This window comes from Pyrgilauda ruficollis, unplaced genomic scaffold (assembly GCF_017590135.1).
Source record: "Pyrgilauda ruficollis isolate IOZ18807 unplaced genomic scaffold, ASM1759013v1 scaffold233, whole genome shotgun sequence".
Classification (NCBI taxonomy): Eukaryota; Metazoa; Chordata; class Aves; order Passeriformes; family Passeridae; genus Pyrgilauda; species Pyrgilauda ruficollis.
The window spans coordinates 252145-268836 of NW_024522873.1; the positions used below are offsets into that span (position 1 = coordinate 252145).

Consider the following 16692-nt stretch of genomic DNA (forward strand, 5'->3'; position numbering starts at 1 on the left):
CACTGCGGTTATTTTTGCTCTCACATTAGAGAGGCCTTTGCATGGGGGCTCAAGCGCAGAGAGCAAAAAACAAAAGCTCTGACATCAGAGGTTTGGGAACGAGAAGAGGCTGAAGTTCAGAGCTCGAGCAAAAACACCCTGACAAGGCACGAACAGTGCTCTGCAGATCCCACTGATCCTCGGAGCTTACTTCCTCTCGTCAGCTCCCCAAATCCTTCTGGCACAGAATCCTCTCAGCTGCTCACTTTTATTTCAGCTGCCTTCCCTTGTGCTCTTTGTTAAGTGCCCAGTTTCTCAGATTTCAGTTTCCTGCACCAAAGGTCACTGAAATACCCCCTCTCAGGTTTCAGAATAACACAGACAGCAGGGCTAAACCTCTGCTGATCATGGTGCCTGCTCAAGGCATTCAGGGAAATCATTGCAATCATGTTCATTATGAGCCCTATTATTGCACTACACAGCAAAACTAATTAAATAAAGCAAGCTGACATGAAAAAAAAAATCATTAAAAGCTCATCTTGACTTTGAGATTGTACCAGCCCGAATTGCATTCCAGGATAGATGGAGCCAGACAATGATCTAGAGATAAATGAACATTGCACCCATCTGGGACACTGTGAGGACCAGCCAAAATCAAACTGTAGGTTTCCGTAGATGACTCCCATCCACAGAGGTCCTGCACTCTCATGACTGTATCCTTCATCACTCAGACTGCAGGAAAATCACGGGCCAGGATGCTGTGATGGTCATGTTTTAAGAGCCTGGTACTGGAAACCGGCAACGCGCAAATTACTGACCTTGCTGAAGTTCTACTGGGTGGCCTTGCACAAGTTTCTGTTTCCTTGGGACACACTTATCCCAGCTGGCTGCATGAGAAAATGGTTGTCATCTACACTAACAGCAGACTGGGGAATACAGAGATTACCTGGAGCTGTAAATGCAATATGGATAAAATGCATACATGGATTGAATACCTCAGCCTTGGATTATTATTGTCAGGAAGGGTCTGATCTGCAGGCTTTCTGATTTTAATAAGATGTACTCACACTGTAGCATGACCCTTGCTGTAAGGACTGCCATTTGTTATAGCTAAAAATGTACACACTTCATAAATAGCTGCAATACAGAGAACTGTAGGATCAAAGAAGCATGTGGACAGAAAAAGCCCTCCCAGACCATCAAGTCCAACCATTCCCCTGGCACTGCCATGGCCAACACTGACCTCCTTCTCCAAGTGTCACATCCACGTGGCTTTTGAATACCTCCATATGGGAAAATAATTAATATAACTCTCTAAAAATACTAAAATATATATTGTAATGTTCTTCATAACATTTTACATTAAACTTGATTGCAGTTAAAAAATGAAGAATGGTACACCACCAGATATTCCCATACCTGCAGAGTAAATCCATTAAACCTGCTGATGTTATCCAGGGCTAATACTGATCAAAATCTGCCTTCTCAACTTGAAACAAAAATGTTCAGAGTAAGAGGAAAGCAGTGGGTGACACACAGAATTAAAGCAGTGCAATGTTTCTTACCTGGTAAATCCATGCTTATTCTGTTACAACAGATTTTTTTTTTTTCATTAAAACCTTTGCCTCAAGATCTGACCTGGGGGCTAGCTGTGCTAGTCCATGGCTACCACCAGGATGACACTCTTTTTGTCTTGGAATTCACACTGCTCCCTAAACCACAGCAGCTGCTGCTGGCCCAACCTACCGCAACCTTCCACAAGCTGTTCTGTCACTGCTTTTCCTCATTCTCTTTTCCCAATACTTATGTGCCAGAAATAAACTCACTTCCTATTTTTATCCAGTTTGCTTTCAGTAATGAAATCAGCACCTGGTACTCAGGGAATTCAGAACAAATGCAATTGTAACAGTTAAAGTGGATAACCATGTTAAAAGGATGCATTTTGCTGTTGCCGAACACTCACCTGGCAGCACAGCAACCCTCAGGGAAGTCTGTACCAAACACATTAAGGTCTCAAACTCAAGATGCAAAGTCTGCATCAAACACGCTTCTCCTAAAATCTTTTGTGCAACAACAGATGAATAAATCACGCCAACAGGATGATATACAAATGACAACTCCATGCTCTATGGCTACTTTCACTTTGTGACTTAAAGGGTTTATCTTGGACTTGACTGTTCCCCAACCTACTGCTTCCATTGTTTAACTAATATTTCATACTGACTTTTAGACCCTCTATTTGCTCAGAAAATCTTATTCCTTTGAAGCCAACTCCAGCAATTCCCAACCTCCACATTTAACTTCTTTGTATTTCTCCTTGGAAGGTTTATTAAGGAAGAAAAAACCTAGTGCAGGTTAAAGAAGGGTGGGTAATGCTCAGGGGACATTACTCTGCTGCCTCGTAGGTGGCATAAGAAAGGTGCCATTTGGGATTTCAGTCAGCAGGGAGATAAACACTGTCATCGTGAGACATTAAATAAAACATGAAAACCCACAGAGACATTCAAGAGAAAAAGACGCATCAGCTAAATCACGCTGATACACTGCACAGCATTCTCCTAAAAATAGCAGATTTATCTGTCTGGAGCTGGATCTTGGGCATCTAAACTAGAAACAGGAGGACTTTAATACTAACTTTATTTGCAGAAGGGGGAGAAGGGGAAGTTTCTCTGAAGATATGTGCTGTGGTGCCACTCACAACAAACTTCTCTGGTTTTTCCTCCGCCCCACCAAGGACAGCAAAGAGTGCAACAGCTCAGTTTAGAGAAAGACAAGGTGCTGCTTTTTGCATGGCACATATCAGTCAATCTGGGGTAACAAAGAGCTGGCAGCTTCTCCATCACACTGCCAGCTTCCAACAACTACTAGAAAAAAAAATCATTATGTCCTGATGACTGGTGTTGACCCCAGCACTACGAGTCACAAGGGGAAGAATAATCACTCATGCCAATCTTTTTTCTTCTGATAAAAACCAGGAAAGGATAAAAAGTTGCAAAACAAAAGAGAAAAATGTATTAATGCCCAAGACATTAAATTAAAAGCACTTTTAATCATTTTACTTCTACCTAACTACTGTTTGAAACTGTATTAAATGGCAGCATAAAGAGAGAAACACAAGTTGTTGTATTATTCCACATTGCTGGAGCTAATATTCTACCCTTTAAAAGCTTTTAAAGCTGTTTTCAGCCAAATTGACAATTTTTTCTGTATTGTATTCTGAGAAAAAACTACAAGACATAACATGCAAGCCACAGAAGGTCACCATCCCGGCAGGTTCCAGCCGGGCTGAGCCCGGTGGGTGCCGTGGCCAGGATAACTCGGTGGAGGCTCAGAGCAGGTCCGATGTCCCAAGCCATTCCCAGCTGCAGGCAGCCAAGCAAGCTTAAGGATTTCAGCTCTTAGTGATTACCAGCTCTGTGATTTCAGCTCTTTTGGCTTGCTTGTGGCCGTAGCAGACGCAGGGAGAGAGAGGAGAAGGCTGTGTGAGGTTCCGCAGGATTCTTTAACAGGGTGTCCCACGAAGGGTCTCAGTGACAGCTCTTCTGCCAAACCAGGCAGAATTAGGGGTTTTATACCCTACAGGGGTTTGGGAAATTGTCCAACAGCAAGGGTCAGGGGAAAGCGACCTATAGGCTTACAGAGAGACAAGCAGGGTCCGAAAGGTGGAAGAGAGGGGCTTCTAAGGTCCGAGTCATCGTGACTTGGCATTTCCTAGCTCAGTCTTCTGACCTCCAAAGAGGCCTGGCAGGCCCTGGGCCTGCTACAGGTCACCAAATAGTGTTTTTAGACCTGAAATATTTCCCTATTTTCATCAAAAGAATACTTTATCTGGATTTGCTGCTTTATTAATGTTATGCAATTTCTTCATTTCTACTACACTGAGATCAGAGAAGAGATCTGCGTACTTTTCCCTTAGGATTCTTACAAGCTGGGAAGTAATCAATCCTCCACAAATTAAAACAGGTTTGTTCAAGTACTTTTCATTCTATAATCAGACCTCTCTTTTTGTCTTTGTAGGCAGATTTCATCATAAATTTGCTTCCTAAAGTTCAGCATGTCTTCTATGTCTTTGTAGGTGAGCATTTCTTGAACAGACAAAAGCTGAAAGCCATTCAGTTTGAAAGCTGACTTGTGCTGCACAGAATTCAGCATGTTCAGTGACATCCTAACTGATTCACTCAGAGTAGAACAAACAGGGAAAATCCTTGCAGTCCACAGCCCCAGACGTGTGTCCTCACTGGAGAAGAGCTGGTCTGAAGCCTCTAAGCTCCAGAGGTCAAGGCATTCTGGTAAGCTGGCCCCAAAAAACTGGAGGGAGTGTATATCTGACAGCAATTTCACACTCTTTTTCAAGTCGTCACCTACACTGAACACCATGGTGACATACTCCACTCGATCAGTAATTTTCACACTTACAGAACTCAGGAAGCAGTTTGAGGGTACATCTACATTGAAATTTATGTGGGACCCACTAACAATGCTGCCTCTCCCTACTGAGACCTCGGGCCCAATTCTGGAGTACTCAATGACAGAGCCAGGCCCTACCACACACCCGGGCTCCAGGACGCTCTGGATGACACTCAAGTGATCCAAGGTCTTGGCTGTGTCAGGGAAGATGCTAAAAGCCACAGGCTGCAAGTTAAGCTCATATCTCAGTTTGCTCTCAGCAGTAAAATGAAACAAATACTCCTGAGTAGTCCCAATGTGGTAGAACTGGGAGTTGTTGAGGACTATGACATTTAGGGCAGTGCCTTGCAGGAGGGAGTACAGCTGCTGCCGCATTGCCACCAGCCCTGAGTCCTCCTTGGAGACATTATTTGTGTTTTTGGTGTAATCTGGAGTGGCTCCAGGCCCCAGGGCCTGGAGAAAGTCACCATATGCATCTATTTCACAGCAAAGAGTGCCCACGTGCTTGTAGAACTCTAGCAGCTGCTGGGCAGTGCTGTGGTCAATGTAGAATACACTGTCTGTGTACACACACTCCGAGGCCGTGGCCGAGTCTCCACAGCCCCCAGGGGAGCTGAGCTGAGGGCGATCCCCCCTCACACACACTGCACCACTCTGCTGCATGGTCTCCAGGTCAGGCTTGTGCAGGAAACGATAGCATGATCCGTATTCCAGTCCTCCCTTTCCCGAAAAACTGGACGGATCTAGCACAAACACCCCGTGCGTGGTCCCGACTGCCAGATCCGAGGGGTGAGCCAAGGCAGTAAACCCAGGTCTATCAAAGGTGATGGTTTCTGTGACCCCAGTGCTGTACAGCTCTATGTCATCCGAACACGTGATGAGGACCCCTGGTTTCATGTGACGGGGGAAGTCGATGTACATGGCCAGTTTCAGCTCCAGCATCTGGTACACGGGATCGCCCAACGGCAGGGCTGTGAAGATCTTGCCCAGGGCACTTGCATTTGGCAAACGCTGGCTGTAACCACCTGGAAAAAGACTCCTTTAGTTACACAGAGACACTGCACGTATGTGAGCAAAAAACCAAACCTAGGCAGCTATTTCACAGGCACACAAAAGCATTAACAACCTCCCAGCTTGGTCATACACCAAGTCTCAAAGCACATCTGACCTTATGTCCAAAACCCAGCCTGCCTTACACAGCTCATATTAAAAGTGTGATTGGTTTTGTTACCTTTTTGTTTCAGAGCTATCTGTCACTGAAGTGACAAAAGGAATAATTACCTGCTTTTTGCTTGGAGGAGAACCACCACATTCCTGATGGGAATTTTAAGCCAGTGATGAATCAAAAAGGCAAAGGTTTGGTCACAACACTTGCTATCACTTGGTTTGTTTCTCCTCTGCAGCACTGATGTTCTTCCACATCTGGAAGTGGCGTGACTCAGTGGATAAGAAGGCAAGTATTCAGCCTGCCCAGAGGCATGAGGAGCCCAAGGTCCCCCAAGAGAGGGCTGTGTTCCTTAAACGGATGTTTCGAGGCAGAAATTTAAATCGCACCTGTGAATCACATCTTTCTCACTGACTGAGCAACTTTAGTGCTGAGAAGAAATGCTGAAGTGACAGTAACATCTTGCAAGCAACAACCTAATTTCAAAGGGTCAGACACGCGGGTTACTTTTCACAGGGAACTGTATTTTGGACTCCAGCTCCTCTGCCATTTTATTATTTTAAGGAAGAACAAAATAAAAGGCGTCATTTTAGAGCAAAATATATAAAACTGAATTTACCAGAATGGATTAGCAGCACAGTGAAGGAAGTCCACTGATCACCATACTGCTCTTCCAAGCACCGAAGCGCATGAAGAGTTGATCCACCATTGCCTAAAGAAAAAGTATTTTAGTATCTGTGAGAAGAGCTCCAGTAACGCCTGTTCTGACAGGTGAGGTGTACTGCTGCCCAGCCAGAGAGATGGGACAGTCCTTCTACCGTATCATGGTTGACAGGATCATGCACAGATGCTGGTGGACAGTCCCTCTGGAAGTCTGCACTCTCTGAGGGGACGGCATCCTGAGCAGACAGCTCCAGGGAAATTTCTGTCATTTCCCCTCCCAGTCACCTTGCACAGCCCCACCATTTGAAGCCTTTAATCTATTAAATAGGTCATAACACAGCCACAAAACAGCTCCTGTAAGAAACAAGTCACATAAAAGCCGGCTAACAGATTCAAGGCAGTGTGCAGAAGTACTCCTGACATTTACAGTATGGAAATAAGGAAGATTTGGGATCTGAGGAAATGGTTTGGGATATTTTATAAGCTCCTGCAACTTAAAACTGCCAGATTCCTGAGAATTAGCCTCTACATATTACTCTACACCGCAGATAATACTGAGATTATTTAATTTGTACATCGAAATGAACAGGAATTAAGAATTACAGGATGGTATTACGAGCAGTGAGACCAGTTTTACATCACCACTGTAGTGTACTACAGCACGATCAGACTGTTTAAATAACCAGGCTAAGGTAAGTACGGATGTGTAACACAGGAGCTGGCGCTATCCCACACGCACAGGACCCGCTCTGAGGAGGGCACAGCTCGTTCACCAGCACCACCGCGGCCCCACGTGTGCTGCCGCCGCCCCGCTGCCCGCCATCCCCGCACCGAGCCCCGGCCCGCGGGGTGCGGAGCGGCCCGGCCGGCGCAGGACGCCCGCGGCCCACGCACCGATCCTGGGCCCCGGCGGGTCGGCGCACACGAGGTACCGGACGGCCCTGGGCAGCTGCTCCCGCCGCAGCTTCTCCGCCAGCTGCTCCCGGAACGCGCCCGCCTGCGCCGCGTCCGCCGCCGTCAGCACCACCACGTCCCACAGCTCGCCGGGCCGGGCGGCCGCGCCTGTGGGGAGCGGCCCGCTCAGCCCCCGCCGGCACGGCCCGGCCCGGCCCGGCCCGGCTCGGCTCTGCCGGGCTCGGCTCTGCGGAGCTCCGGGCTCCGGGCTCCGGGCTCGGCTCTGCCGGGCTCAGCTCTGCGGAGCTCCGGGCTCCGGGCGCTGTGGGCGCGGCTCTGCGGGGCTCCGGGCTCTGGGCTCGGCTCTGCCGGGCTCGGCTCTGCCGGGCTCCGGGGCTCTGGGCGCGGCTCGGGGGCCGCTCCCTGCACCCGCCGCGGGTGGAGGCGGGCGCCCGGTTTGTAAATCCTTTGAGGAGCAGAGTCCGAGCCGCGGCCGGACTCGCCCGCTCGCTGCCCGCCCTGCCCGCTTCTCCGGCCGCAGCCGCAGCGCTCGGGGCTGGCAGCCGCACCTAGCAGGCTGCTAGCGCCTGTTCTCTCTGATAGCGACTGGCAGGAGCCACACAGCTGAAGGTTTTTCGCTCTGCGGTTCCTTGCCTCGGATATTGTGGGGTTTGATTGCGGGTTCCGTTTGTATTCAGAGTCTGTTGAGATTACAGATAGCAGATGCAGTCAGAGGGGAATGAAAGAAGGCTTTGCTGTGATAAGATCTCATTATACACAAATCTTACAATAAAAAGTAGCTGTAAAAGCACAATAGGAGCTACTGAGGAAAAAAAAAAGGATTTATGAAGTTAAAAAAATGTACGATAAATCCATAGTTTTTCGTGATTGTAAACCGCTGACAGAGAAGATTAAAGAAAAAAAGATAAATGCTTCACTGTGCTTCCTCAGTGTGAGGCTGTGATGCAGGTGATAGCATCCTAATCAGAGCAGTGCACACCACAAAGATCCATTTGATCTTCCTTGTGCTCTCGACTCACTCCAGTAAGGACGATGGTCTCTCCTGTTGGAGCTGCGCCTCTGCTCTTTCGTACGGGGTTTTCATTGCTGGCAGCAGTGCTGCCCAGCAGTTCTGGCTTTTCCAGGAGTCCTTTTTTCTGCTCAGAGCCCAGGATCTCCAGGCCGTGCACATCTGTGGCCCCTCGCCGGGCTGTGCAGCATTCTCATGCTGGGGAGCTGGACCCAGCACCTTGTGCTGTGACTACAGGACACAGTCCGAGCTGAATTTATCACTGAGCACGTATCCCTTCACTCGCTGCTGTACTACAGTAGTGCAGTAATAAAACAAGCACAGGCTTTTGTTTCTGAGCACACTTATTGCACCAAATTCCATCAAAATGTGTGAGGAAGAGGATTGCCACACCTGTGGTGTGAGCTATGCTGCCAGTGGAAGAGCCTGAGTCCCTCCAACACCTCAGATGGAAAATGCTCAAGCCCTGAATATTTATGGGAGTGCTGAGATTTGATGTCATTTTTGTAATCTAAGCTCTTGCAGAGGCACAGTGAGAAACTACTTGTTCTCAGCAGTGATGGACCTGTAACACCAGACCCGCTGCTCAGCTTTGCCTGGCTTAAATAGTAACAAAATATAACTACTAAAGTAAAGTCTCTGATTTAGCTCAGATTTCCTATAATCCCACCCAGAACAGTAAATATCTGGTATTTCAAGGTGAATTAAATGTGTTGATAGGTGCTGTGAATCTGTGCTCTTACTGGTCCTTTTTCTTAGAACTAGATTTTAAATGCTGCATAAAAATGGGAGGAAATGTCTACATGGTTCAGGTGGCAAAAATAAACAGGTGTGGTGCTGGTTTGTGCCATGCAGGGAGAATTTCCTCACCGAAAGGGTGCTCAGGCGGTGGCAGGGGCTGCCCAGGCAGGTTGGGAGTGCCCATCCCTGCAGGTGGCACTCAGGGCTCTGGGCTGGGGACAGGTGGGCATCGGGCACAGCTGGGTCTCTGTAGGAGTGACGGGGTTGGGATGGATGGGATGGATGGAGACGAGAGATCTCTGGAGCCAGGTCTGGAGCTTGTGGTTTATTGCCAAGGGCTGGGTGCAGAGAGATGCCAGCCACAGCTCAGAGCAGGCCCAAGAGAAGTAAAGAGAGTGGTAAAGAGAGAGAAGGCAAGAGCATGGTAAAGAGAAAATGAGAGCGAGGTTCCCGTTACAATACCATAACTCTTCTTCTGCGCTGAATATTCTAATTCTCACTAGCCAATCTAGTACAAGATACAAATCCTATAGCATTTACATACAACCTATAAGAATCATTACATTACCATACTATGTTACATTTTAAACCCTAAAAACTGCTCTTTGGACCCTTTCTGCCAAGCTGGCAGGGTCTGCTCTGACCCTTGGGCCTGTCTGCAAGCAGAGGGATTGTTCCATCAAAAGGGGATTACCTTCAGCAGCCATGCCTTTGTTTTCCAGTTTTTCAGTAACTAAGGTATCTCCAAGCTTGCCTTCATTTCAATCTCGCTTACAGTTTCCATATTTTCAAACTCTTTTGCCAGGCAATCATATTTATAAGGCTTTCCTGTTTCATCTTCCCCGGAGGCGATCATCTGATCCCGGAGGTGTTTTCCAGCCCCGCTGATCCTGTGACTCCGTGCCCAGGACCTGCAGAGCGTGGCCCTGCTCTGCTCCCCTCCCCTCTATCCCCACGCCTGGCACAGCCCTTGTTCCTGCCTGCCAGCGCTCATTAGTGCTGTCTCTGCTTGATTAGTTTCCCAGTTCTCACACATGCAGTTACTTATGGTTTGGGTTTATTTTGCATATATTATCTGTGTATCTGTGTCACAGTGGAAATGTCCCCACTGCATGCTGGTGGCCAGGTCAGCTCATGGAAAAATAACTTACATGTGTTGTTATTGGTATACTACTGTATATTAGTATAAATATTGTTACACTGGTGGTATTATAAAAAAAGGGGATACAATTCAGACCATGTGCCTGTAAATAACCTTTCCCTCCCTAAAATCTTTCTGGGTAGAAGAAATTATTTTTTTTAGCAATATATAATTTGGTAAAAAAGCTTCCACAAAAATAGAGGTGAAACATTTTATAAACATTTTATTAAAGTCATATATAAGAAAAATGTTAAATATTTTCCAGGCACATCAGTTGTGACTATGCTGGGCTTAGATACCTGTCAAAGGTAATATCTGCAATTTATTGGAGACAAAGCAATTGAAATGCTTAGCAGAAGATAAATGATCTTTTTAGCTGCAGTATAGAGTCCATAATTACAGGGGGAAACAGATTAGGAAAAATAGCATTCCATCATTTCTCCTGTTTGACATTTGCAGAAGTTCAGGGTATTTATTTAATATTTAAACAGCCCATCTCAGGAATGTTTTCAATGTTTGATTTGGTTGAGCACTTCCCTGACACCCTTCATCATTCACCCAGATTATTTTCGCAGGCATACATACAATATTTTAAGATTCTGTCTTTTTTTCTGCTGTGTGTCTGTACCTGGACAGTTTGTTAAACTGCTAATGAGTCCCACGGGGCAGTGTGTTAGAATTAAACAGACATTGATACCTGCTAGAAATAAATTTACAAAGCCCAGAAAAAAAGTCTCTCTCTCCCTGTGTACAGAGTCTGAAGCTGCGCTGTCACACTCTGGGCTGGCTGCTGGGTTGCCTCCTCCCTTCGCTGGGTGGGCAAGCTGGCACCTTGCAGGCACTGCAGGGCTGCTGCAGCGCCGTGCCCAGTGGGACCCCAGCTCAGCAAGGACCTGGAGCTGCTGGAGAGCCCGGGGGGCCACGGAGCTGCTGCAGGGCTGGAGCCCCTCTGGAGCCGGGCTGGGAGAGGAGGATGCAGGGAGAGCTCAGAGCCCCTGCCAGGGCCTGGAGGAACTTAGGAAAAGGGGGAGAGTGACTTGTGGCAGATAGTGATAGGTCAAGGGGGAATGGTTTTAAACTAGAGAGGAGACATTAAGATTGGAGGTTAGGGACAAATTTTGACCTGTGAGGGTGGGCAGCCCTGGCACAGGTGCCCAGAGCAGCTGTGGCTGCCCCTGGATCCCTGGCAGTGCCCAAGGCCAGGCTGGAGCACCTGGGACAGTGGAAATGTCCCTGCCAGGGCAGGGTGGCACTGGGTGGGCTCTGAGGTCCTTCCCAACCCAAACCAGTCTGGGATTCTGTGAACTGTAGGGAATTAAAATCAATTGCCTCTCAAGGTTTTTTGACACAAACACTTCACTGTTGGTAGATTGGGTTATACTGTCCAGGAGATGGCACCATACATTCAGTCTTTTTTAAAAAACAAACCCAACCCCAACCACAGTAAAATCTTCATAAAGTATGGAGGGAATGCTTGCAGAAGTCCAATGTGTTATCATGACAGTGTTGTGCACAAGTTTCTATTTTTGATATAATCACCAAATATTTGATAACTGCTACTCCTAGTGTAAATCAGTCTTTGAGAAACGGCTGGTGAGAAGCAGAGTGGAGGATTTCAGGAGAAATACTCCAGTGGAGTATTCAGTGAGTGGGAGAAGGAGTCTGTTTCTGACTGTAGTGTGATTTTGGAGCCTGAAGAGCAAGACGGGGGGATGGGGTTGGTTTGTTCTGACAGGAACACGAGATCCTGTAACCCAGGCTTGACACTAAAAGTGATGATACTTTTAGTAGGATTGATAGGATTGGATCCAAGTTCCCTGATAGCAAATGTACCTGAGAAATGTTTCTTTTTTTTTTTTCTTTTGTTTTGGTGGGGTTTTTTACCTTGATTATTTGTTTGTTTTTAAATGTTTGGGCTTGTTCTTTGCTGTTTCAGCCACCTGAGGATCTCCCCTTGGGCTGCCCTGGCGAGGGTGGTGGCTGCATCTGCAGCTCAGCTGGGCTCTGGCTCAGCCCCAGGACCCACCTTGGCCCCAGCCTGGGCGTTCCTGGGCAGGGCTGGCTCCTGGCACCCGCCCAGGTCTGACCTTGTAGCTCTGTACTCGTATGGAAGTGAGGGCTTCCTAGCAGAAACTGGCTTTGCATTCTCCAGGTGTGCTCCCTGAACAGTGATGCTGATGCAGGAAGACAGGAATGATTATTTTGTACTGCTCCTGGCAGCAGTATCAATATTCTTATTTTCTGTTCATTCCCAGCACTTTCCCTTTTCAATACAGCACTTTTTTCCTTTAATACATCGCTTTTGTTTCTGTTGCACTTATTTGTTATATATTATTGTCTATTGGTAGCACAAATGTCTTTTGGGAATTTTTTCTTCAAAGGCAGGGAAGGAAACAGAGAAAGAAGAGAGATTTTCTTCTGCTCTTGGGGCTGGCCAGTGCTCCTGGTCAGCCAGGGAGGCAACTCCACTGGAGCCTGTGTACCATGTCCTGTGTGGGACAGATAAGCCCAGGGATTGCTGAGCATTTCTGGAGCAATTTTTCTAATGCATTAGGCACAAACTGTCTTTCTTCCTTTCAAAGTCAGGCAAGTGTGTCTCATCCTAATTATGTTCTTTCCCCTCTAACCCATTTTTGTTCAAGTTGTTGCTATGGGCAATTGTGACAATGTTCTCCTTCCATTGCTACTATATAGAGGGGATCTGCTATAATTATTGCTTAAACTGAGTTTTTTGTAATTGAAAAGGTTAGAACACATATTGACCAAATATGCTGGCTTTGGGCCAGGCTGAAATGTGCCTTCTGTCTCCTGGTCATCCTGCTGTTGGGGGTGTGCAGGGCAGGCTCCAGGGGTGCAGGCAGGAGGGCAGGCACAAAGCAACGTGATGTTCATTTAAAACTTTTTGCTGTATTTCCCATTTATTTGAAAAACAATTAATCTCGACTCTTGCATGACCAACAGAGGAGATGTCTCAGGTCTGTGTCAGTGGGCAGACATGTGGGAACACTTCCACAGCATCTAGATTTCCCTTCAAATGTGAAAAAAAGTAGAGAGACTTACAAATAATTCTCTCTTTTTCCATCCCTGTCTTTAATAAAAGTCTAACAATGCTGTGTTGAAATGAGAAAGTAACTGTTAGATGTATAATTAAACCTCCCTGTGTAATCTGGGGCACTGCAAGATCGAATGAACCATGAGTTTCCCTTCTGGATATATGACCTTACTGAAAGCTCTCAATATTTTTCAGCAAGAAAGACTGAAAGATGTGGGTTTTTGAAGAATGGGGAACTTATAGACTACAAAGCTGCCTAATATTGGCTCTGAAAGGAAAACAGCAAAGTCTACAAAGAGCTATTGTTGGTTGTATGGACATCCAGGAGCCAGTGGTGCCGGGAGCTGATGGGTGTGGAACAGCTTCAGTGTTGTGTTGCTGTTCTCAGACCCTTGTTTACAAGTTCATCATCAAGATTTAGTCCTGTAATGGTTTCTGGTTAGTGAAAAGATGAAGAATGTTACCAATTACATTTTAGATGCAAAAAGTGGGTGCTTGATTTTTCTTGTCTTTATCGCATCCTTAAAGGAAGGAGAAAAGACACGAGGAGCCTTTGGCAGACGGGGAAGGAAGCCAGGCTCCCAGAAGACTTTTTAACGTGGCTCTAAAGAGATTCCAGGCACTGCAAAACAGCAAAGCACTTTTTAAACTGCAGAGAAAAATAAATATTTTTAAAGGATTTCAGCATATTTAACATAAAACTTGTTGATTTATAAGAGTCTAATTATTACAGTCATTAAAAGACCATGATTATCATTAAAAGGCTATTATCAGAAACTAAATGCTAAGAACAAATGATATATATTGAATAGGATCCGACGTATTTCATAGAACATATTATACTGCAAAATAAGCTGACACGTAGCCATGGCAATGACTTTTAGGTTACCCTTTTTGATGCCTTAATGCACTGCTCTGCGTGTTTCAGTGTCAAGCCTCTGAACAAGCCCAGCACTCAAAAGCTCCAGCTGAGAGTGAATATAAAGTAATAATTATGTACCTAACTGGTCACATGCATGGATAAATGGTGTTTGTGGGCACAGGCCATGTCCCTGGGAGCCTGAGCTGTTGGAGGGGAGCTGGAGGTATGGGACAGGAGCTGGAGGTGAGATTAAAATGACTTCAGGTTTGTGGTGGAGAACAGTTTCTACATATCAGACTTCCTAAAAGCAGAAGGTCTGCTGAACTCTCATGTACCCTCTCATTAGAGCACATGGGACAGGAGCTGGTCTTGGTCCAGATGCTGCAAAAGCCACTGAAATCTTTTATTGCAGTCTTTTATTGCAGCTGCCTCACTGAGGAGTCAGGGATGGAATCATCCACGTGAAATCCTTGCTGGCAGTGTGGAGTTCCTTGTGAAGAGCCTCTCCTTGTCACACCTGGTGTTTGTTGCTCTCTGGGCTCTCCCCATTTGCACTGGCTGGCGCTGGTGTTGGGCTCCTGTGGCTGCAGCTGGTGGGGGGACCTGCAGGAGTGAGGAGATGGGGCTCCCCAGAGGCAGCTGTCACCCAAATGCACCTGGGGAGAAATCCAGGTGTCTGGCCTGGGGGAGAGCTCAGAAAGCACAAGGTGCCCAGAGCAGCTGTGGCTGCCCCTGGATCCCTGGCAGTGCCCAAGGCCAGGCTGGATGGGGCTTGGAGCAGCCTGGGATGGTGGAAGGTGTCCCTGCCATGGCAGGATGTGAAACTGGATGAACTTTAAGGCCCCTTTCAACCCAAGCCAGTGATTCTGTAATTCTGTGTGTCTTTGGCGTTTAAATAGGGAGCGTAGAAGAATATCTCATGTGCCTGCTCACACCTGAACAGCCCACCCTGCATGGGGCAACCCTGCAATCATGTCATCAGGGTACCTTACACAACCTCCAAGGTGACATTGCAGTCACTCAGAAATTACACAGATGTGGTAGAAGGTGACATTCTTGTCGTCTTGACACAGTGGTGACATTAGCATCTAATTATCTTGTAGTCAATTTAACAGCACCAGTCACATCCTGTAGATCACATATTGTACCACCTTGATGAACTCAATCTCCTGGGGACATTAAATGAGTTTGGATCACCAAAATTCAGGTGATCAAGGAAGCATTCAATGGATTCAATAAGCATGGCAGCGCTGAGTTGTCTCTGCAATGGTGGTTTGCTGCTGTCAGGCCTGGGTATACAGGGATGCCATGGTAAAAATGAATGGAAAGAAGAGCTTGGGCTGGAAAACCAGAGAGGGATAGTGTTACACCAGCACCTGGTGCCTGTGGGATGTGGCAGCAGCCCTGAGAACCAGGCACAGGAGGCACCGTGACAGAACCCAGCTTTGCTGGGAGGACAAGCCTGGTCATTCACACAGCTCAATTACAGCTGACCTGACTCGAACTGGATCAGCTTCTTCCTGTTGTTAGGCCTCCCTACCTTCTCATTAGCCCTGGCTGCAGTCAGGGCTATCACAGAGGTTTTGTGCGGGCTGGTGAAACACAGCCTGGAGAAGCAGGGACAGGGTGGTCATCGCTGTCCTCGCTGGAGCCTGATGGTTTCACCCTGGGACAGCGCTGAGGCTGGTCACGCAACCAGAGACGGCAGCCAGCGAGTGCTCCACAGACATTGCAGCGTGACTGAGAGAAACCATCTGTGGCAGAGGCTCTGGATGCAGCCCGAGGTGTCCAGATGCTGCTGCTGCTCCGAGAGGCGCTCGTTGTCTCGGGGGTGAAGGTTCCCCAGTCTCTGAGCTCCTCTGCAGCGCTCGCACTGAACGCTGCTCACACACCACGGCTCCTCGCCTAATGAGCCCTTCTGAACAACAACTGCCAGCCTGGCTCTGGGAGTCCAGCCACCAGGATGCTTTCCTCTAGCTAATTAGGTAACAGTCAACATATTTCAGAAATAATGTCTCTCTCTCAAGAACCGTTTGTTGTAGGTGTCTAGTTTTCTGTTTCTCAATTACCCCTTTTTCAGAAAGCATTTCTGGTTTTGATTGATCCTCGGTTGTTATTAATGCGTTCCTGGCTGTATTGCCCAGAAATGAGAACTATAAATTCATATCTCTGGATGTAATCACACCTCTCTTACTGTCCATCACAGAACACACAACAAAAAATTAATGCAGCTTTACATCTCAGAATTATTCAAATGAGTTCTGATTCTTCTTTTTTATTTTAATGGGTGACCTGGTTTGGGGACAGTTTTATGCATGTTTAATGTAACCACACCTAAATATTACCTTCTGCCTTAGCATTTGAGGTCACTTAAGGTAATTGCAAAATTTAGTTTTAATGACATGCATGGTTAGTAATGAATTGCATTGGCCACCCAGAGCAGTTGTCCTCATGTTATCAGTCACTGCTTAGATATTCACAAGGGAAATCTTATCATCTTGCACAGAAACAGAGAAACAAACATTATATTTAACTGTATGACCAAGCACCAGAGAAATAATCTTTATATGACAGTTAATGATTTCACTACTCATCAATTCACTTATTATGTGAAAAGTCTTCACTCTTTGAAAAGTGAAGTGTTGAACAAATAAGTAGATCTTTCTCTTCTACATATGCAAAGACAGAGTGTGATTGAGTAAGCCTACTGAAAATTTTCATTTTATATGAATTGTTCCACTAAATCATGATGGCATCT

General features: G+C 46.7%; 1 protein-coding gene across 1 annotated transcript; it reads right to left on the reverse strand.

Moving 5' to 3' along the window:
* Positions 1-3008: 3008 nt before the first annotated feature.
* On the reverse strand, positions 3009-9735 carry FPGT (fucose-1-phosphate guanylyltransferase). Its single transcript, XM_041469441.1, has 5 exons — positions 9634-9735; positions 7538-7714; positions 7109-7355; positions 6171-6263; positions 3009-5411 (listed from the first exon to the last, which is right to left on the reverse strand). Exons 1-5 carry the CDS (start codon positions 9733-9735, stop codon positions 3949-3951), a joined length of 2082 nt encoding a protein of 693 aa, XP_041325375.1. The 3' UTR covers positions 3009-3948.
* Positions 9736-16692: the final 6957 nt, after the last annotated feature.